Here is a 23145-nt window from a genome sequence, read left to right on the forward strand (position 1 = left end):
TCCTAGGACCAAGTCCGCTTTTCAAGTTAACTAGATTTTGGTCCTAGGACTGGTCAGAGCAGTCCTATATTCGGTCACAGGTTAACTTTGACCAGTCCAAATGACTGGTTATCAAGTTAACTTGCTGTACAGGTTAGGAGTGCACCCATCAGTAGTTTTCATACCTCAGACTGACTGATGTAACAAAATTATTTGTCTGTGTATATATGTCTCTGTCTGCATCAATCAATCAGTTCTCCCAGAGACATATATACACAGAGATTGGCAACTGTAACAGTGGTCAACGAAAATCTAATCCACGTAACGCATCTCACGAGACTTAAACGAGATCGCCATATTGATTTTATCACGACAAGTACACCACCACGCTTCGATTTTTATTTCACATCAAGTATTTCAAAACAGCATAATGTAAGTATATATTTCAATTTCTACTATGAATTACCCTGTTTTATTCAGTTTGCAGTAGTTATTATTTAAAATATTGAGACGATTAACGTTTTATTGCAGTATTTAATAATGGTAGAAACTGGGCCGAGATGCACGTTATGGAAATTTTTAGCACGGTCGTAATTTTTATCAAAACATTTTCATTTGAAAAGGAATAAAACAAATTGCGTGATGAATTACTTTCTCCAGACATATTGAATTTGCAGGTAGAGGTTGTTTTTATCATATTTTTACCCACTTTGATGCAATTTACAATTAAAAATCAGTATTATAGCTGACGGCCATGTTTATTTTCTTTAATATCAAGACAGACCCCTGTCCATGACTACTGTTTAAAACTTTTCCATCTTCAGAGAATAATTGTTCCCAGCACATTATTTTTTTTCCTATGACATACTGAATTTGCATATGCAGGTTGTTTTTATCATATTTTCACCCACTTTGATGAAATTTACAATTAAAAATCAGTATTATAGCTGACAGCCATGTTTATTTTCTTTAATATCAAGACAGACCCCTATCCATGATTATTGTTTAAAACTTTTCCATCTTCAGAGAATAATTGTTCCCAGCACATTATTTTTTTTCCTATGACATACTGAATTTGCATATGCAGGTTGTTTTTATCATATTTTCACCCACTTTGATGTAATTTACAATTAAAAATCAGTATTATAGCTGACGGCCATGTTAATTTTCTTTAATATCAAGACAGACCCCTGTCCATGGTTACAGTTCAAAACTTTTCCATCTTCAGAGAATAATTGTTCCCAGCACATTATTTTTTTTCCTATGACATACCCGTAGCCAGGGGGGTTCGGACGAACCCCCCTTGAAAACTATTAAGCACTGTTAAAGTCGATGTTCTGTTCGAATTGTGACTGTTAAAGTCGAGTTTGTGAGTCAAACGAACCCCCCTTTGGAAATTCCTGGCTACAGGCCTGTATGACATACTGAATTTGCATAAAGAGGTTGTTTTTATCATATTTTCACCCACTTTGATGCAATTTACAATTAAAAATCAGTATTATAGCTGACGGCCATGGTGTTTTGTTTCAATATCAAGACAGACCCCTGTCTGTATACACTTGATACTGTAAATTCAGAAATTATTGCGTGCATTTATTATTGATTTTCTCATTTTAAACTGAAATGCGATTTTAATTTTTACAACTTCTGTTAAGAATCCTGTTAAATTCATTCAAAATTTTTCAAAAATTGAGTTTTAAACTCTTTCGCATTTTTCGCAATAATAAAAACCTTGCATTAATTTCTGAATTTACAGTAGACTTTTCCATCTTCACAGAGAATTATTGTACCCAGCACATGCATTATTTCCTATCATGACAAACTGGATTTGTGTATAGAGGTTTTATTTTCATATTTTCAACCACTTTGCTAATTTACAATTAAAAATCAGAATTTTAGGTGTCGGCCTTGTTCATTTCATTCAATATTTAAACACACCCCTGTTAAGTTTATAAACCTGTCAATCTTAAGAGAATAAGTGTACCAATAACATGAATTACTTTCCTATGACATACATGTACATGTTCTTGTTTTGTATTTGTGTTTTAATATTATAATATAAAAGAAATGTGATATAAATGCTAATGAAAAAAACTACACCAGAGACCAAAAGACACACAGAAATTAACAACTACAGGTTACCCTACATATATGTACTGTCTTCAACAATGAGCAAAACTGATACGGTATAGTCAGCTACAGCAGTATATTAAAATGCCCTAAAAATTTACGAATGAAAAAACTCCACCAGAGACCAAAATACACAGAAATTAACAACTACAGGTCACCCTATGTAATGTCTTCAACAATGAGCAAAACCCATACTGTATAGTCAGCTACAGTGAATATTCTATACAAGGTGACATTCCATCATAACATACAATAGCCATGAGAAAAATTAACAAAACAGCTGACTTGTTAAATTACTACAATAAATTATGGACAACATGAGTACCATTATTTAATGATACGCTCACTACATCATAACAATATCAGTGGCGGATCCAGAACTTTAAAAAGGGGGGACCACTCCAGTGATTCCCTATATAAGCAACCAAATTTTTCCCAAAAAAGGGGGGCCCTGAATCCCCACCCCTGGATCTGCCTATGAATATGTCTGTCTGGCAGGTATCATCTGACCTTTACCTCATTGTCAAGGTTAAGTTTCCATGGTTACAGGGGTCCAAATTAGCACTGGTCTGGTGGTCTGAGATCAGTAGAATTTACGTTGGACCAGTATATTTTGTTAGCTGGTATTCTGGCTGACCAGTAGAAATTGTTGATAAAAATCACTGATTGCAACACCATCCCAGTTTATTCACCAAAAAAAGTCTATGTGTTACTTGTAGTAAACCAAATGTTATTGAAACTTATACACAATGCCTATTACCATGATTACCACAAAACAAGTAGGAATATGGGTAGCATCACTTTCACTGTTCTTGGGAAATGTTCCATAATAAAGTTGTATGTAAGATGGGGCATTGTCTTTGTCCCCATGTACACATTTCCTATTTATAATCGACAATTAAAAAATTAAAAAACAAAAAATAATGTCTTGCATGCATGAGCCCTTTAAATTTCAAAATGAAGTACTAGTAATGTATCTCAAAGTAATTATAGTCTGCATGGTTATCTTGTAGTCTGATGCATCATCATACCCCATTCTAGTCATATTCAGGTCATATAGGGACAAATTTTTATATTTAGTTTTCGGACTAGTAGCAGGGGTGTGAATATGCTATGCCAAACCCGCCCGACTCGTACATTTGAACAACCGGACAAGTAATTATTTTTGTCTTGGTTGCCAGTGGACTAGTAAAAAAATATACCAGACAAAGTTCAAATCCAACAAAACATGAAATTATTTTCAAAACGTTTAAAGATGTTTAATTTATGTAAAACAAACCAATGATGGATAATACGTGTTTCTCGTTTCTCGTTTTGGTTATATAGATTAGACCGTTGGTGTTCCCGTTTGAATGGTTTTACACTAGTAATGTTGGGGCCCTTTATAGCTTGTTGTTCAGTGTGAGCCAAGGTTCTGTGTTGAAGGCCGTACTTTAACCTATAATGGTTTACTTTTTAAATTGTTATTTGGATGGAGAGTTGTCTCATTGGCACTCACACCACATCTTCCTATATCAATGTTAATGACAATAAATATCAAATTATACCAAAAAAATAAATGGCTTACCAAAATAAATAAAGATAAGTATGCAAACCTGAGTCACGTAACATTGCATTGGCTTTGTCAATTGACCCTGGATTTTGATTAAGTTTTATCCATCAGTTAGCGGAAGTGTCATTTCTTTAAATTTTGTATCCAGATTCAGATTGATAAATACTTAATAAAAAGATGTGAAAGCAAGACAAAAAGAGTTATGAGTCAAGTAGAAAAGCTTAAATGCAAATAGAGGACACAGAGTATTTAAAAAAAAAAAGGGAAGCTAGAATTTCAGACAATGTGGATACGTACCCTACTGGCTTCAATTTTTATTATAAAAACTGCTGCAAAATTGTCCTTTACATGTCATTTCATTGGTTGGTTTGCTGTTAGGTTTCTGTCCCATTGATGTTATCCCATTTCCTACTTTCCTAATTGTTTACACATATAAACAAATGGATATCATTTGTTTGTGATGCACAACAGTGCTAATTAAGAATCATATATTAGCTAACAAGAATACTTCAATATTTATTGGGATCAGAAGGGCAAGTAACTTTTTTTCCGAACAAGTGAAATTGTTAGTTTTACTTGCCCAGGGACAAGTGCTCACAACAAATATTTCCTGACCCCTGAATAAATAAAAAAAAATTCTGTGCAAACAATTATTATTTTTAAGTCTTGACGGCTATTTTTGATGTTAATTAAATTCATATCATTCTCTTTCAGAATGCCCAAAAAAAGAAGAAAGCCATCAGTTTGCCAAAGAAGAAAGTACCATTGTAAGAAACCAAAACTCGATATTGATATTGTAAACACGAACCCGCCTTCTGGCTTGACCTGTACACCAGTAGAACAAATTATGAATGGGATTTTAGCTGAAGTTGAAAAAGAAGATGAAACTGACAATATTATAAGTGTAGATAATGATCAGTGTGAAGAGTTTCAACAACTGAACGTTGACAATTTAAATCAACATGTTCGATATGAGGTCGATGATGAACAACTACCTAACTGGACAGCCGTTGATCAGATAATGAACGATATTTTAATTCCAGCTAATGAAGTGTTCACTGAAGAAGAAGATGTGGATAATACAGATGGAGATGCCGAAGGTGATGCAGACAATAACACACATGTAGAAGAATTATTGCCTACTAACTTTGTCAACCAAAATGTACAGCATGAGGTCACTGCAGCGGCAACGCAGACCGAGTCTCCCATATCAGAACTGTCAGAATTCGAGCAATTAGTATGTGCATTGAAATCAGAACTAAGTGAAAGTTATATACTTCATAAAGATTCAAATAGGATAAACATAATAGAGCCTTATCATGTTAAAGATCAAACTGACATTAAGATTAAACTCTCAGTGGTTATTGATGACAACTTTCTACCAAGGATTTTCGTCCACAACAAAGAAATTGGGAAGGACAATGACATTTGGACAGGACTTCCCACAGTGTACAACAGCATAGATTCAGTGCAAGAACTGCTAGCAAGACTACGTATGTTTTTTGTATGTGTTGGTAATCCAGATGAGCAATTTCAGTACATTACTCCAGTTGGGTCAGGCATTAGTGATGCATTTACAAATGAAATAAGGTGTTATCGTGAAGGTGATTATGGTGCCACAAAGTGGAATACTGTCTACACATCAACTATACGTTCGGTCAAATGCAAAATGCTTGTTCAGGGTAGTCGTTGCTCGCCTTGTGCAGAAGACAGACGAATGTTAAGAAAAAGACAACAAAGAGCCGAAGAGAAGAAAACTTCACCACCTGTTACTTTTGTTCATCGAACATACCAACATAAGCACATGTCAAGAGAAAATCTAGTTACCAAAATTGAGCAACAAAAAACTGAAATGAGAACCTTGTCCTCAGAAGTAGAGAAATTAAAGAGACAAATTCATAAGCAAATCTTGCAAAATGGTGTAACTTTCAGCAATCCCAGCACAGAAAACATTGAAATGAAAGACCTGATGTCAACATGTCAAAATGACTTTGAACAAGCCTTTCCCAATCCAAACAGCCTCCAACGATTGTTCTGGGAACAGCAAGTTAAATTCAATACAGCAGGAAAGAACGGCATGCGTTGGCATCCCATGTTGATAAGATGGTGCTTGTTCATGAGAAGCAAAAGTGCGAAGGCATATGATTCTATGAGGGACACTGGTTTCATAAAGCTACCAAGTACAAGAACACTGTTTGATTATTCGCATTACACAAAGAGTGCTCTAGGTTTCCAACCAGATGTGATGAAGATGTTACATGATGAAGCAAGCAAGTTAGGTAAGAAACTTAACTGTTAACATTACCAGTGAATTTCCAACCCTCTTATTTGGGTCCAAATATAGGCACCTGTCTCAATGAGAAATTTGCTCTTTTTTCCCCAATTTTGCAGCTCTTAAACTCCTATTGTGTTATACATCATTGTCAGGTTTTGTTACATTGGATGAAATGTGTCAACTTTTTGGGGTGAAGTAGAACTTAAATATAGACCCTTCAGGTGCGGATTCAGTCATTTTGAAAAGGGTACCTAACCCAGAACAAAAAAAAGGGGGTGGGGTCCAATTCACAATTCAAATGCATTCATTTGATAGTCCAAGACAAAGGGGGTCTCAACTCTGGATCCGTGCCTGCCCTATGAAAATACAATTTTCCTTATTTTTAGTTATGGCTTATAAAAAGATTTTCTAGGTTTCTTAGGGGCATATTCAGCCATTTTAACAGGGAGGGGGGGGGTGCCCAACCAAGAGTAAGGAGGGGTTCCAACTATATATCCCATTTAAATACTGTATACATGTTAATGTGGTTCTTTCCCAAAAGTAGTACACTTCACCGTTAAAGGCTTTTTTTGTCCAATTGCATGCACCCTGGACCCCACACCTTAAACACTAGGAAAAACACTGATTACAATTTATTTTCTATATATATATAAAATGTTTAGACGAGTTGTATTGTCAAAAAGAGTAACTTAATGATAAAAGCACCGACCAACTTAAACAGCATTTCAGAACTTATGTTTATAAGAATGGTTGATAGAATAAATGTTACACTTGAATTCTGTACATGAATCTGTCCTAATGCATACATGTTTTATATTTTTGCAACAGTACTCTGAATAAATATATTTTAATGCATGTACATGAACAACTGTCAAAATGACTGTTTCCAGTAACAAACATTTAACATTTCTTAAGAGGTTTATTTAAAAAAAAAAAATGATGTGTGGTATGATTGCCAATGAGCATGATGAGACAACTCTCCACCATAGTCAATTTTCTGTGTGTTTATTTACATGATACAAATATATATATCATCCAGAAATTTCATTAACTTCCTTATTTAATTCTATGAATGGATTTTTTTTTCCAGCTATGTATGAAGACAACCACAAAAGCTTTGTTGGAATTTTATTTGACGAAATAAAGATACAGGAGGACTTGGTGTACGATAAACACACTGGAGAATTGATAGGATTTTGTGATCTGGACTCCATTGGCAATGAAATTCTGAACTTAGAAAATCTTGTAGGAAACTGTCAAAAATCACAAGTTGCAAAATTTATGCTAGTGATTATGGTGAAAGGTGTGACCAGTAACTTGAAATTTCCCTTAGCTGGGTTCGCTACAAACAGTATTACTGCTGATTTTTTATATCCTATCATTTGGAAGGCCGTTTCATTGATAGAATGTGTGGCAAAGTTAAAAGTTTTATTTTGTACATGTGACGGAGCCTCACCCAACAGACGCTTTTTTCAACTTCACAAGATAGATAATTCTGAGGAACCCGTATATTTCACCATCAACCCATATGACAACAGCAGAAATTTGTATTTTATCTCAGATGTCCCACATTTAATTAAGACTGCCCGAAACTGTTTTAGCAACTCATTCTCCCATAAAAACACAAGACGACTATGGAAAAATGGAAAAGACATCTCTTGGATGCACATTGTGAGACTGTTTGAAGAACACTGTGAGTTGCAACTCTATAGTCCCTGTCCAAAATTGACAAGGAGCCACATTGACCTGGCAGCATTCACGTATATGAAGGTAAATTTGGCTGCTCAAATTTTAAGTGGTAGTGTGGCCAATGCCTTGGAACATTTGTATGATGACAGTGTGTCAGAAACTGTTTTGTTTATTCGAAACTTCAATAGATTTTTCGATTGCCTGAATGTGAGGAATTTGTTTGAAGGACGTAATAAAAGGAATCCTGATTTGGAACCCTTCACAGCTGGTGATGATCCTCGACTTACTTGGTTGAAATCAACATTTTTAGACTATTTGAAGGAATGGAAGCAGTCAGTAGTGCAAAGACCAAACCTGACACCTTCACAGAAATTATCTATGCAACTTAGCGCACAAACTCTGGCTGGTGTGAAAATCAGTATAAATTCTATAACAGAATGTGTGAAATTTATGTTAGACCAAGGAGCTGATTTCGTATTAACTTACAACTTCAACCAAGACCCCCTGGAACAGCATTTCGGTCACTATAGACACAAGGGAGGAGCCAATAACAACCCCAGTGTTTATGAAGTAAGAAATACCATGACACAGTTACGTGCTGTTGGAGCTCAAGCATTGAATCCCAAGCGTGGAAATATAACCAATGTTAACAATAATGAAAATGTTATCGACAACACGAAACTCCAACGAAAACGATAAATAGCAATTATCTGAAAGCCAATAGAGATGCTACAATGTATAAATGTAGAATGAAGAAATGAAGAAAGACAACATTTGTTATGCTTAATATAAACTTTAATTTGTAAGTCTATGTATCTGAAATTGCATTTTTTTTTAATTTATAATGTGTCAACTCATAATTATATTACATATCATGTACATGAACATCGGAAATGTATGATAATAAACAGGTTTATGTCAGAACATATAATTATGAAAAGTCAATAAATAAGAATAAGCACTGCGATGAATGTAACTGATGTTTTTTAACATTTCACATGTATAGAAATGATTCAGTTAATTGTTATGTTTTTCCTTCAAAACTTGTCTTAGGCTCAAAGACTTCTTTGATGTGACTTTGTCTTTTATCATTTTGTTTCTAATCACTTTGGCAGTAGAAAATCCACGGATTGTCAGAAATAGGTGAATGATGTCCTCCAAGATTAAAACGTAGCTGTCATAGTCGATACCCACAAAAATCTGCTCAGAGTAATATTTCACCATAAATGATTCCATAATAAGTTCTTTTAATTTATCATGTAGCAGGGATTTAGCATTTAGTTCTTGGTCTCCTAGGTGCTTCCTTACTACTGTTTCAAATTCCCTGGTCAACAAATAAAAGTTGTCTGACGGCATTATCAAACCACCTCTGTCTTTCTTCTCTGTCCATTTGTTGTATTTGCTTACAAAGGAATTAGTAGTTGATGTTGACTTAACTTGCTCAATGCAGTTGATCTTCATTGACCGAAGGTCACCTTTAAGCTTGGAATAGCGTTTTTCACATGCACGAATGATATAACCACAGATGTAGTACAAGATATTTTGATCATTCTCGCTGAGCTCTGAGTGATTTATATCAGATGATTTCTGTTCTTGGATTGTTTGTTGAGTAAGCAATTGGTTAATTAATTCCAACATAACTATTTGAATGAAATTCTTATTGTCCAGAGTTGTAAAACCATTTTGACTGAAGTGATCGGTGTATCCTTTGTCAATTGATGAACTGAGTCTTAAAGCATGAAACTTGGTAAAAAATAACTCCCTGTCATGATTCAAACTTAGGTTAGGATTTGAGTTGAATATCTCCCTGAACAGGTCATAGAAAAATGTCTTTACCTCAACACTATCAGAAATGCTTCTAGCAATTTGAACTATTGTGGACTCGCCAAAAATATTGTACATAGGGTCCTCTTCAATACATTTTAGAGTATTGGTGTATGCAGATTGGAAAATCGAGTCCAGTGTAATTGCTGTCATTGTAGATAGTTGACTATTATCTGATTGAGGAGTAGTAATTTGGTCTTGAAGGACCTCACCATCTTGGATTCTGTGTTGAAAAGCTGTAATTAAACAAAAATCATAAAATTTTCATGTGAAAGAATGAATTCAAATAATTAAAAACAGATAACATGATATGTATAAAAATAACTGTTATAAGGCTTTATTTTATTATTTTGGGTGTTAGACAATGTATGTACTTGTTTTAGTTTATTTATCATGTTTATGGGTATTTTTTGTTGAGCATTGGCTAATATTTTTTGTGTGATATTTTTTCATTAAAGATGTACGAGTAACTTACAAGATGTACATAGACTACTAGGGAATGTCATGACAATATTGTTTTAATATATGATTCAGTTTCATGGACATAGACTTTGTTTTTCCATTTTATATTGGTCAATTTTACATATTAGCAAACTTCCATCATGGATTATTTTAAATGCTCCAACGTTCACAATTAATTTGATTCAAAAATAAATGCCAACCGGTTGAAATTATTATTCATTTACATTTGTTACTCACCTTTGAGAATTTCAAGGGCTCATGAAATAATTTCTAGAATTTGAATAATATATTAGACCGTTATTCATGCTAGGGCATAAAAGGTTACTCTTTCCCGTTTCCCTGGGAAAGTGACATTCCAGTTTATAATATCCCGACAAGAAAGTCCCTTTTCAGTAAATAAATATAATAATTTGTCCCTATTAGTTGCTTAAATTTCAAAATATGTACATGTTGAACCCCTAAAATGTAAAAAAAATTTTTTGCATCTTCAATTTCATAATTTTCTTGCGTGGGGGAGAACATAACCCATAACCCTATTGGCGGATACAGAGAGGGGATGGAACCCCTCCCCCTTTTTTGGTCTATTAATGCATTTGAATGGGGACATAGAGTTGAATTTGACTGTCAGCATGATCTGTATGATTTTTTTTATTGCATCTTATTTCAAAATTTTATAATACTGTGTAGAACTTGTAGTGTAACATTGTCCTTTATCTAGTTCTGGGTACTTTTATCATATGTATTTGATATATGTATATTTTTTATTTGTATATGAATCATGATGATGACAAATACCATATGAAAATGTGTCAAGAAGCAATAAATGTTATATCTGATATTTGTACTTATTTGTCTATATCTCGTACATGAAAAATGAATAAGTTGAAGCAATGAGACAACAACCTCCAAAAATGGAACATGCAAACAAGATGTGGTATGATTGCCAGTTAGACAAATATTCACAGGAAAGCAATTGACACAGAAATTAAAAAGATATCAATAAAAAGACGAATACAACAGTCATCAAGGAACTACACCTAAAATTGAAGCAGAGCAAAACAAATCAACTAAACAGATATAGAATTCAAAGTTATGAGCAAATCTGACACACCTAGACTACAGAAACCTAGGATGCTGCATGACTAATGTACTGTTTTGAATAACCCTTATACATGATGGCAATTTTTGCAACTGACTGGGATCCTGCTCACATGTTTATCCACCCCATTTTCTGTGTGTACCTGTCCCAAGTCAGGAGCCTGTGATTCAGTGGTTGTCCTTTGTTGATGTGTTGCATATCTGTTTTAAGTCCCTGTACCCACGAAGTTGAAGGGAACTTTAGGTTTTTTTATACATAAATTAGGCTGTACCTTTTGTCGTTTGAATTATTTTACATTTGTCATGTTGTGGCCTTTTATAGGTGAAATTACAATATGGGCTTTGCTCATTGTTGAAGGTCGTATGCTGACCTATAGTTGTTAATTTCTGTGCTATTTGGTATATTGTGGAGAGTTGTCTCATTGGCAACCATATCACATCTTTTGTATATCTAAAGAATGGGTTTTGCTTATAGTTAAAGGATGCACAGAGATCTATAATTGCTTATACATTTAAGCTGGGTAGTACTCTCCTTTTCAACATCTCCTTATCTTGAAGAGATAGAAATTGTTGTTATTCAGCCTTGAAAAAGGATTTGTCATTTGTGTGATATTGGTTAACAGTCATGTTAAGATCTCAAGAATACAAAAAGCAAAAGAATTTCCGTGTAAGACCAAATAAAAAAGTATGTGTGGTTCCAGTTACATCGGAAAAAGTTAGGGTAGGTAGGTAGGGATTTTTTTTTTATTTTATGCTTTATGGGAGCAACATTCTGACTTTAACAGTGCTTAATGACAAATAATAAAATCTTTAGGGTAGGCTATTTTTAAGCCGAAAAAGAAGGGACGGTAGGGTTACTGGAACCACACATATATTTTTATTTGGCCTTGCTTTATAATATAATGAGTCCTATGGCATATTTGAGACAAACAATACAAAAATATTACAAACCTTTCAAATTGCTCTTTCCGTGTTGTTTTGATGTATGACCACGGAAGCCAGAGATTGTTTTTAACACTTTGTTGCAATCGGGACACATATATCCTGAACACTGAATGTCCTTTTTTGGCTTCTTGCATGCAGAATCAGCATTAATATCAGTATCGGTATAATCACCAAGAAGATATGCTAGTTCAAAGTCGTCTAAATCGTCATCCCATGATAAAAAATCGGACTTCGACATAATTTCACTTGCATGTGTAATGTGCAAAAGTTTGGCATAGAAATGAAGTTACTTTCATTACCAAATTTTAATTTGAATTAATTAACAATGCCGAAAAAGAAATATTATTTTTCTCAATTTACGTTTATTTAAACTTTAACTTTTGATATATGCGTAAGCATCCAAGCTTGATAATATGTTCATTAATTAACTCATCACAAATCAGTAACCACACAAGCTCAGATCTTCACAAATTACCTTATATATACATCGTCGGTGCTTGTAATGTCTTTTACTGCTCCAACAAAGATACATTTGATGTATTTAATTAATAATTATCATTAATTAATGAAATAGATATCTTCCATGGGATTTGAAGACCAAATCCAGCAACGGATACAGCCATTTTTAAAAAGTGATGTATCTTATATCCCAATTCAAAAGCATTTAAGGTTTAAAAAGGGGGGTCACAAATCCCGGAACCCCTCAAAAGTAACTTTAATTATGCATGTTAATCTCCTGTATTAAGTCTGAAACACCATACAGATATTGAAATGTAAAGTCACGAAAATATCAATTTTAAATGAAAAAAAAAATCGGAACATTAAAAAATTACATAGATCATATTTTTAATTAAGTTTGCATTGTTAAGTGTTATTCCATTTAGAACTTCACCTCCAGCAAATTTCAGGTGATCGGAGGGCAATAAATTGCGTAATCGCACACCTGTGAATCAACATTCACAACTCTAAGGAACTAAATACCGGAAAACCGGACACACATAACTTCACTGTTTGTAAAGAGCAAATATTTATTAAAACAAAGAAATGTGGTATAGAAAAGTTTCTTAAATTACTAGTGATTATTACCAGATTTGAATTTTTAATTATGAAATGCAGAAAAAAATATTATTCTCAATAAATTCTTAAATATAATATATAACATCGAACTATTGAAGAAAAGAAATAATAATATAATCTGATATCATTTTCCTATTTCCCCCATTGCTTTCCTTGATTATCTCAGTCTGATTATCTATCGAGGTTATTCATCCATGACCTTGTAAATTTTATCGACGAGAATCTCATACTGGGCCGCGATCTTTTACGGGATTTCACGGAGTTGCCAATCTCTGTGTATATATGTCTCTGGTTCTCCGTACTGTCCTAGAACAGTTGTTCTGACATATTCTGACAGATCTAAAAGTTATCTCCACTGTATACAGTAAACACGCTGGTTTTATTTATTAAAATCATGGAAATTTTTTAAAATTTTTATACAAATGAATTATTTCCAAATATATAATATGATTAAATCGTACATATGTGACAACAGAATTATCAGAAAGGATAATAATAATGAGAATTCGAAATGAAAATCATATTATTGAGATTAAGGAAATTACGAGAACACGAAGGTCTGCTTCATATCTTGAAAATTTCCAATTATGTTGACACAAATTTTAAACTAGAATCGATAAAAACATTTGATTTCAATTTTCCAAATGTGTACTTCCAATTGACCTGCAGTAAAATATCCTACGATCCGTCTTTTTGTGTTACGCTCGTATATCTTCACACTATTCGGATTCATTAACAAAGGTGTACTTCTTACACAAATACTGCTCCAACAAAGATTTTGTTGTTTCTGATTCTTTTCTGTCAGTTAATATCCTCCTTCAAACAATTGCAAATTATGCTATATAATATTTTTTTTTCTGAAAAGTTCCGTTTGCAGAAGAAGATCTCATGTAAAAAACTATTTGTGCTGTAATCCGTTGAAAGAAAAAAAAAAACTATATATAAGTGAAATTTGAATATTTTAACTTTGAAATCTGGCTCAAAATAGTAAGACCCTCCAAGGCTCTAGAGGTTTGACATTTTGACCTTGAAGGCACCAACTGTATCCGCCTGTTGGGTGTCCTGTTGTTAGGCGTTGCATTCGTCCCATATAGTCCGAGGTCAAACAATGATTTGATTACAGAGTTTGAGATAATATGTTATCTTCTTTATATACCAGCAAATATACTTGTTATTTACATTTATCCGCAGAGAAAGTAGTGTTTCCTAACAATTGTGACAGGAGATACTGGAAATTCTATATATCTTTTCATTGTTTCTTCCTACAAGGATTTATTCGTTGCTTATTGTCAAGTGGCGGATAATTTTGACACAGTTAGAACACATTTACATGCCCATAAACTTTAACGTCATGATTCTGCAAAGTGGGTAAAACGAAATGAAGAAGCGATTGTAAATACCAACGACTGGAACATGATGGAGAAGTCTAGAAATTACCACATTTCTAACTATATTCCAGACAATCATAGAGGTACCCGCATCCAAGAAGCATTCATAATGCGAACTTGTTATATGGTGTATATATCCGCCCCTGAATCTAACATAAAAAGTAAAATCACAAAAATACTGAACTCAGAGGAAAATCAATTCGAAAAGTCCATAATCACATGACAAAATCAAATAACAAAACGCATAAAAAAACGAATGGACAAGAACTGTCATATTCCTGACTTGGTACAGGCATTTTCAAATGTAGAAAATGGAGAATTAAACCTGATTCTATAGTGCTAATCTTCTCACTTTAATAACAGTCTCATCAAATTCCGTTCTATTTACATGATGCGTTAAATACACAGTCACAATTAATGAAATAGCCAAAATATATGTAAGCGATATGATTTATGAATTGCCAAAACTGTCTTCGATGCATGATTATTTTTATTAGTTGTTTGTGGTTTTGAACTAGCTGACATATAACTGCAAGTACTCTCAGATCTGTTCCTGTATAATGCCGTTTTGTTGTCGGGATGTACAAGTACCCGGCCGCGTTCACATGTATTTTTGTCCATCTGATGTTTTAAGCCTTATTCAACTGATTTTTATAGTTCGTTCTTATGTTGTACTGTTATACCACTGTTTCAGGTTATGGGAGAGATGGGATCCCGCTAACATGTTTAACCCCGCCACATTATTTATGTATGTGCCTGTTCAAAGTCAGGAGCCTGTAATTCAGTGGTTGCCGGTTTTTTTATGCATGTGTTATATATTTGTTTTTCGTTCATTTTTTTTACTTAAATAAGGCCGTTAATTTTTATCGTTTGAATTGTTTTACATTGTCATATCGGGGCTTTTTATAGCTGACTATATGATATTGGCTTTGGTTATTTTTACGGCCGTTCGGTGACCTATAATAGTTGTTAATTTCTGTGTCATTTTGGTCTCTTGCGGACAGTTGATTCATTGGCAATGTAGAACCTGATTATTAATAAAATCATTTTTTTAAGAACCTGTCAAACATAACATTGATATCACTTGATTAAAACCTCACCTTTGTAAAAATTGCAGTTGAACCAAATTTGTAGATCTTTTTTTCAAATCATCCTAAACAATGCCTATTTTCAATTTTTCTGAATGATGAAATTTTGTGAAATTGTCAAATTTTCCGGTTTATTTTCTGGAAAGTGCAAATGTGATCCGCATAGATAAAGGAAACAGTAGTATACCGATGTTCTTAGCATTGTAGTAATTAAGTTTGAATACTTCTTTACCAAAATAAATAGAAAATGCGAGGGACTATCTATATCACCATAGCACTATATTTCATATCCAAAATTACATCAAACAACTGAAGCTTATGCATTATTCTAATATGTGGATATTTAATGTCTATAGATATTCGGTTTCTTTACCTACTGTTTTCCAGATATGATTTCTACGTTGCATATGAGAGAGACATAAACAGTCTCCGGGACAAGTTTGCAATTCCGCTGAGTGCAAAAGTTGTCACCTTAGTTTTTGGAGTTAAGTCAAAACAAAGTTGATAACTTGGTAGGTATTGGTTCCCTGATATTTGTCCTAAAAAATTTTGGCTCTAGCACCACTGTTGAAAAAGTTATGCCCCTTTTTTCAACAATTTCCTCAGAGGAAAAGTACTTTTCCTCAAGGGAAATCAAATTTCCCTGAAGGCAAAAGATTTTTCCTCAAGGGAAATTGTTTTTTCCTCAAGCACCACTTGGTGAAAAAAAGATTTCCCTTAGGGAATTTGCTGCATAATTATTTCCTTTGAGGAAATTCTATTTCCTTAGAGGAAATTCTTTTTCCTTAGAGGAAATTCTTTTTCCTTTGAGGAAATTTGAAGCTTCAAATTTTCCTTCGAGGAAATTTGCAGCTTCAAATTTTCCTTTGAGGAAAAACTTTTTCCTGTGAGGAAATTTGTAGCTTCAAATTTTCCTTGGAGGAAATACTTTTTCCTGTGAGGAAATTTTTGACAAACACTTTTCCTTGTAGGAAAATTCAAGACAACAAATTTCCTCTGAGGAAATCATTGTTCTTCAAATTTCCTCTAGGGAAATTTCTGAACATCAAATTTCCCTTAAGGAAATGTTTTTCCTTTATGGAAATTTCATAACAGTACAAACAGTATTAATATATTTTCTCCTAGACTGAACAACTGATACAAAAGATAATTAAAACTTTAATACTGTAATACAAATTTCTATGGTGAGTATTAAACATACAGAAACAAAAGGCTGACTATTTAGCATGTTTAAGACAATACAATAATAAGCAAAACACTATGAATATCATACCATTTGTGATGTTATTAATATTGTGCTCATATTTGAATATAAAATAAAATAAACACTTTTCATGTCAAATTAACTTGTCTTCTGTTTCAGCTGCTGTGTATTCGACCCCCTACATAACAGTTCAGTGCATAAATAATTCAATCCACATGACATCTTCCTTCAATTTGTTGAATAAATTTTGGCCTAAATTAATATATTGTTTGTTTCCCTAATCCCTATTCTGACAAGGCAGGTGTGGGTAGGTAGGTTGATAAATAATTTTATTTTTCCCAAAAGCCTGAATATTATCTGATGATCCAGTAAGCCCGAAAAATCAGAAATGAATATAATAATATTTGGCTTAGTTTTGACAATAAAATTTTATGAGTAGGACCATTTTTGCAGGGTCAGTCGGGATTGGAGAAACAAACAATATTTTATATTAGGCCTGATTTTTTTTTTATTAATTGTTATTGCCTTTGTACATGTTGAACTAAATTGGATTGTTTAAATCTTTATATGTTGAGATCTTTAATGAATGACCTATAAAGGAAGTGTTTTCTCATTATTGAAGGCAGGCCCATGATTGGCCTTTAATTTCTTGCATCCGCTTCATTGAACTCTGGTGGATAAGTCACTCATTTACTATACCACATTTTCTTATTTTTTTATGAGTCATCATTCAAAGGCAATTTCTTTTATTACTGTCATTCAGAAATTATCCAAACTTTTTAGTAATGCGAATAATGTGACTGGGTGAGTATCGCAGAAATAAGAAATCATATTTTGATAACAGAAACATATATATATATATATATCATGTAACTATATAGATCTTTATGCAGATTTTTTTTGTAATCACAATAAGTTGTCCATTCCCTGAAAAATCTGAATTTACAGTATATAGAAGTGGTCTTACCATTTAGGCCTTGTTGTATTCTGTTTATCTTGTTTTGCGCTCATTTCTATTGTAACTGTTTATATTTTATATTATTTTTCTATATTTCTTGTCCTATAAAACATAAAAAGGGTAAAAATTATTATTAAACATCAGTTTGTGTTTTTCTTTATATGCAGTTATATTTAAAAAGAATGGAATATTTGTGCTATTTCATTTCACAAACTTTTTGCCAGTCATGACTTTCAAAGACTTTCACCCTGGTCAATAGTTTAAAAAACAAACATTCCCATACTTTTTCTTTGTGTTCGTACTAATTTTTCATTTGACAAAAAAGACATGATTCAACTATTCTTCTATAATTTGTTTCGCTTGACTATGTTAAACTCTGAAATATTGTTAACAGTATAATTTGTATGTGTCTCACTCGTCAAAATTTCAAATTAATATATAAATAACCAATAAAAATGCTATGCATGGCTCAGCTTGATACAAACGTATAGGTTGAACCCAGAACAGTTTGGGCAAGTATGGACACAACATTTAAGCTAGATACAACTCTGAATTTTAAATTTTTATTGTGATTCAATAGTTGATGCAGCATAGGTTTCTGACACAGCATGAATGTGGTCCAAGTACTTAAAAAAAAAATTGACAATTAACCTCCAAAATGGTCCAATATACATGGTTAGATGCAGCATATCAACATGATCAAAGAATCCCATTAATTCATTTTTTGATGAAATCAAATAAAGTTAAATTTTGGACCCTTTAGAACTCAATGTAGACCAATTTGATAATGGGCCAAAATATAAAAAATCTTAATGAATGGTTAGATTCAGCATATCAAAGAGCCCCATATAATCAATTTTTGTTGAAATCAAACAAAGTAAAATGTTGGACCCCGATTTGGACCAACTTGAAATTTGGGCCCATAATAAAAAAATCTAAGTAAATATTCAGATTCAGCATATTAATCTGAACACCAAGAATTTAAATATTGTTAACATCAAAATAAGTTTATTTTTGGACCCTTTGGACCTTAAGGTAGACCAATGTAAACAAGACCAAAAAACTAGGAATCTAAATGCACAGTTAGATTTGGCATATATATATCAAAGAAATCCAATAATTCAATTTTATATAAAATCAAACTAAGTTTAATATTGGCCCCTTTTGGCCCCTAATTCATAAACTCTGAACAAACACTCTGGTCACAAACCTTGTGTTTGAATTTCACAGATTTCTATCAACTTGTACTAAAGTAATTAAGAGGAAACTAAATGTCCTGGGACAACGACGACTACATGATAAAATTGAGAATGGAAAAAGGGAATGTGTCAAAGAGACAACAACCTGACCATAGATTAGAGGGTTGGAATACTTTTCTTTTACTGATCAATGCATTTGAATGGGAGATATTATAGTTGGAACCCCTCTTTACTCATGGTTGGGACCCCCCTTTGAAAATGGCTGGATCCGCCCCTGAGAAGCATTATAGAAAAATCTATAACATGTATAAGCTTTAACTCAAAATAAGGATCACTTTATTTTTAAAGGGCAGGCACAGATCCTGAGGGGGGTTCAAGGGATTGGAACCCCCCTTTTTTGGATTATCAATGCATTTGAATGGGGACATGTAATTGGACCCCCTTCCCCTTTTGTCCAGGTTTAGAATCCCACCCCACCCCGTTTTAAAATGACTGGATCTGCCCCTTAAGGGTCTATAATTAAGTTTGACAACATCAGACATACTACTTTAATAAAAATAAATGCCACATTTCATCCAATTTAATTTCATCTCTTACTTGCTATTTCATCCATAATATTTAAAGAAATATAAATTTGGGAGTAGTATGATTTTAATTTGAAAGTTATTAACTATCCAAACTAGAGACCTAATCATGCTAATAGAGTAGATATACTTGACTAATTTAAATCAAACTTGGGGTGACTGGGAACAAAGATTTAAGGGAATAGATGACAGTTTACCTACAATGACCTAGTTTCATAACAATAGCATACATTAATAAAGACTACATGGTCACTCTTATGTTAAAATTTTGGGTGTTCATTTTTTAATGTTTAATGCTAACAATTTCAACTACATACAAGTATCAAGATTTGATCCTACATTATTTAAATATTGAAAAAAATAGCTTTTTAAATTTGGATGTAATCTAATTATATATAATTGTGTATGTCACATGGATGTATTTTAATGTAAAGCATCTCAAAAATCATTAGCCGTCTCATATTAATTTCAGTTCTTCAAAAGGCAAATTTATATGACATGTATGAGCTTATGCTGAAAATAGAGATTTCTTATTAAGGAGAAATCCCTGCCCCCCTTTTTGTGTGAAAATTTTTGTTGATTATAGGCCTATAGGGAATCACAGAAACATGACTGAGGCAAGCATCCCCCATCTGAACCCCCCCCCCCCCCCCCCCACAATAAATTGATCGGATCCGAAATGTCCTTCCCAGTAAAGGAGCACCTATTATTTTGTAGGTAATTATTATTAGTGTCGGTGGTATCACAAGTAAATCATAGTGAATATTGCATGCACATTAAAATTAGCAGAGAAGAGACAATTATCAACTTGTGTTTTATTCACTTTCTCGCAGTTATTTACGGTAAATCAGCTATATAGACCTGAGATATAGACATAGGAAGATGTGGTGTATGTATATATAAACCAAAACAGATGTTCGGTTCTAGTACTATATTATATATATATAGTGGCTATGTGGCTATAGTATAGTATATGACTTTTAAATAACAATTATCAATTATATCTGTATTCTGTGGCGGGTCGAAAGGGATGGAATCCGGGGTTGGACTCCCCTAGCTTTTTGTGAGCAATCATTGCATACATGATAATCTCGGGAATCCTCTCAAGTTCCTATATACAATAAAATCAACGGTACTAATTTTGTTGCACCAGATGCGCATTTCGACAATACATGTCTCTTCAGTGATGCTCGTGGCCAAAATATTTGAAATCCAAAGCATATATAAAAGATATACAAGGTGATAGGACGTTCCGTTGGAATAGGTTACCTGTGCATCAGGAAAAGTTTTAATATAGGAACCTTAAAAATATGTGAACAGGTCGTGAAAAACTCTCTTTTGACACTTAGGTATTGCACTGTTGCATTACACACCAATCAAAACGCAAACAATATGGGAAAAGATAACATTTTAACCTACACAATATATGAATAAGGTATACACTTTTGAATTGTAAATTATATGAAAAGGGTGGGGTAACAGAAACCCAGCGGCAATGACACCCCTTATTTAATGGAGACATGTAGTTGGAACCCCCTTTATCATGGCTAGATCCGACCATGATTTTCACATGTAAATCAAGCCTCGGGTATTTGTTGGCATAACGGTAACCACGAAAAGGGGAGGGGCTAATTAAAAGCACGAGGAATTATAAATATACAATTCAACAGGGGTAGAGTGCATGGAGGAATGGGAATTAAAATTGTCTCTTCACGATAATCGAAAAAAGTATCTTGCACGTTATTTTCATCATCTTGTCTGAAACCCTCTGAATAATCGGAGCTTCAAGGCGAAAACAAGGCATGTGAAATACTAATAACATACACTTCTTTTTTTATACGTTGTATTGACAAACCCATAAATCCCTAAAAAAATGCTTGATTCATGTCATATCAAATAAATTACAGCGCGGAAAGGTAACTTTAATTAATATCAAACCTAAATTTTTGTTATATATTTTTTCAATAAAAAAAATCTTAATTAGGCATGCGTGAGTTCCATTTCATGAGACCTACACAGATTTCTATAAAACAAATTAAAAATTATAAATACAGTTTTTCAATTCTTTCCGGCATAGATTAAAAAAATATGTATATAATCTTTATACGAGTTTGGTTGAATTATTTCACTTCATTATAATGATAAATCTTTTAGTTCTTAAATTTTTAATTAAAAATGAATTTATCATTTTGATATTTAACGATAAACTTTTTAAATTGAAGTGACATGGTCAGTAACCCAATTAGTTGCATGGCTGATTATCATCTTACAGGTGACCCAGTAATTTTCCATATGACAGTAGCGTGTGCCCTCGGGGTTATAACGGGGTGTGTATAACTTATTTTCTGGGGAACATCCTGTCCACGTGTAGTAATTAGCATATATTGCAACAGATGACATTAAACAAATTTTCTTTGTACATGTAGCATCGGAGGCAATTTCATGTTCGATCACACAAAATATTTCACAAAAAAGATATGATAAAATCAAAAGAAAAAGATAAAGAAATATTAACAAATAAAGGTGAAATTGAGTAAACGGGGATTCGTGTTTTTATGAGCTTATTTTTAGTGGACAACAACAAATGCAGTTTTTAACGACCTTGTGTGACCTATAGATGTTGATGTTTGTGTCATTTTGGTCTGTTGTGGATAGTTGTATCATTGGCAATCATACCACATCTTTTTTTTAATATTGACTGGCTATATACATGATATAATATATATAGCACTTGCACGGTCGGTCCAGTGGACATATTTCATACTAGATAACTTATACAGTAATTCTTTTAATATATATGACAATAATTGTCCGATCTGATACACGTACCTATAATGTACAGAATTTTGAACAGCTTCAAATATATGCGGTTCGTAGAAACACCGCAAAGGACCTCCTTAGTGCACTTAGAACAAAAATGTGCACTAAGGACCTGATGGAATGATACAACTGTCACAAAGGATATGGCATATAGAAATAGACTTTGTAAAAGGAGAAGGTCCGGTATACGTAAGACACCTTTTTGGCCCCAAAATATAGCAGTTTTACAAAATTGTTAAAAGTAAACTTTTAGTTATTTTTTGGACAGTAGAATGCTTCAGCTTCATTAATATGGGCTTTTTTTGACAATACATGGCACATATATCGGGTACTGGCACCATAAAGTCATGCTAAATGGCAAAAACCATCTGAAAAGTGACATTTTCCGGCATATTTGGTGGATTTTTCTTATTTGAGCTTGAATCGGATCGTTTTTAATGACAAAATCAGTGAAAATCTCCCACATACACTAATAGAATCAAATAAAATAGACACTTAAGTGTTTCAAAAGTGGTCAAAATCTTTCGTCAGATGAACCTGAAATTTGAGGCCAAAATCGGTCCTAACCGGACCTACTCCTTTATATCTTTTCTATAATGTTTTCTCGACACGTGCCTCAAAAGTTGATTGTCACCGTTAGTATAATCGGTAGAAATTCATGTTCGCTCAACCTTGAACCGTGAATAATCTGCTAGTATACTGATTAAACATGTACTAGTATATGGTATTTCAAATTGTTCTCTATTTTTTTTTCATTTGTTGGTTTCTGCAGTATTTATTCTGTCTAAAGTAATAGCGTATTTTCAACTCTTTTCAGTTTGGGATTTTTTCATCCTTTTAATTTTAAAAATACAAATAATTGTGAACACTTCA

General features: G+C 33.2%; 2 protein-coding genes across 2 annotated transcripts in view; both read left to right on the top strand.

Annotated features, from left to right (window-relative positions):
- Positions 1-23145, top strand: part of LOC134723585 (galactoside alpha-(1,2)-fucosyltransferase 2-like) — a 107831-nt gene that overhangs the window by 53795 nt on the left and 30891 nt on the right. The window lies entirely within an intron of this gene.
- Positions 246-8543, top strand: LOC134721594 (uncharacterized). Its single transcript, XM_063584693.1, has 3 exons — positions 246-411; positions 4376-5940; positions 7027-8543. The coding sequence occupies exons 2-3, from the start codon at positions 4377-4379 to the stop codon at positions 8322-8324; spliced, it is 2862 nt and encodes a 953-aa protein (XP_063440763.1). The 5' UTR covers positions 246-411; position 4376; the 3' UTR covers positions 8325-8543.

Source organism: Mytilus trossulus, chromosome 6 (genome assembly GCF_036588685.1).
Source record: "Mytilus trossulus isolate FHL-02 chromosome 6, PNRI_Mtr1.1.1.hap1, whole genome shotgun sequence".
NCBI classification, from domain to species: Eukaryota; Metazoa; Mollusca; class Bivalvia; order Mytilida; family Mytilidae; genus Mytilus; species Mytilus trossulus.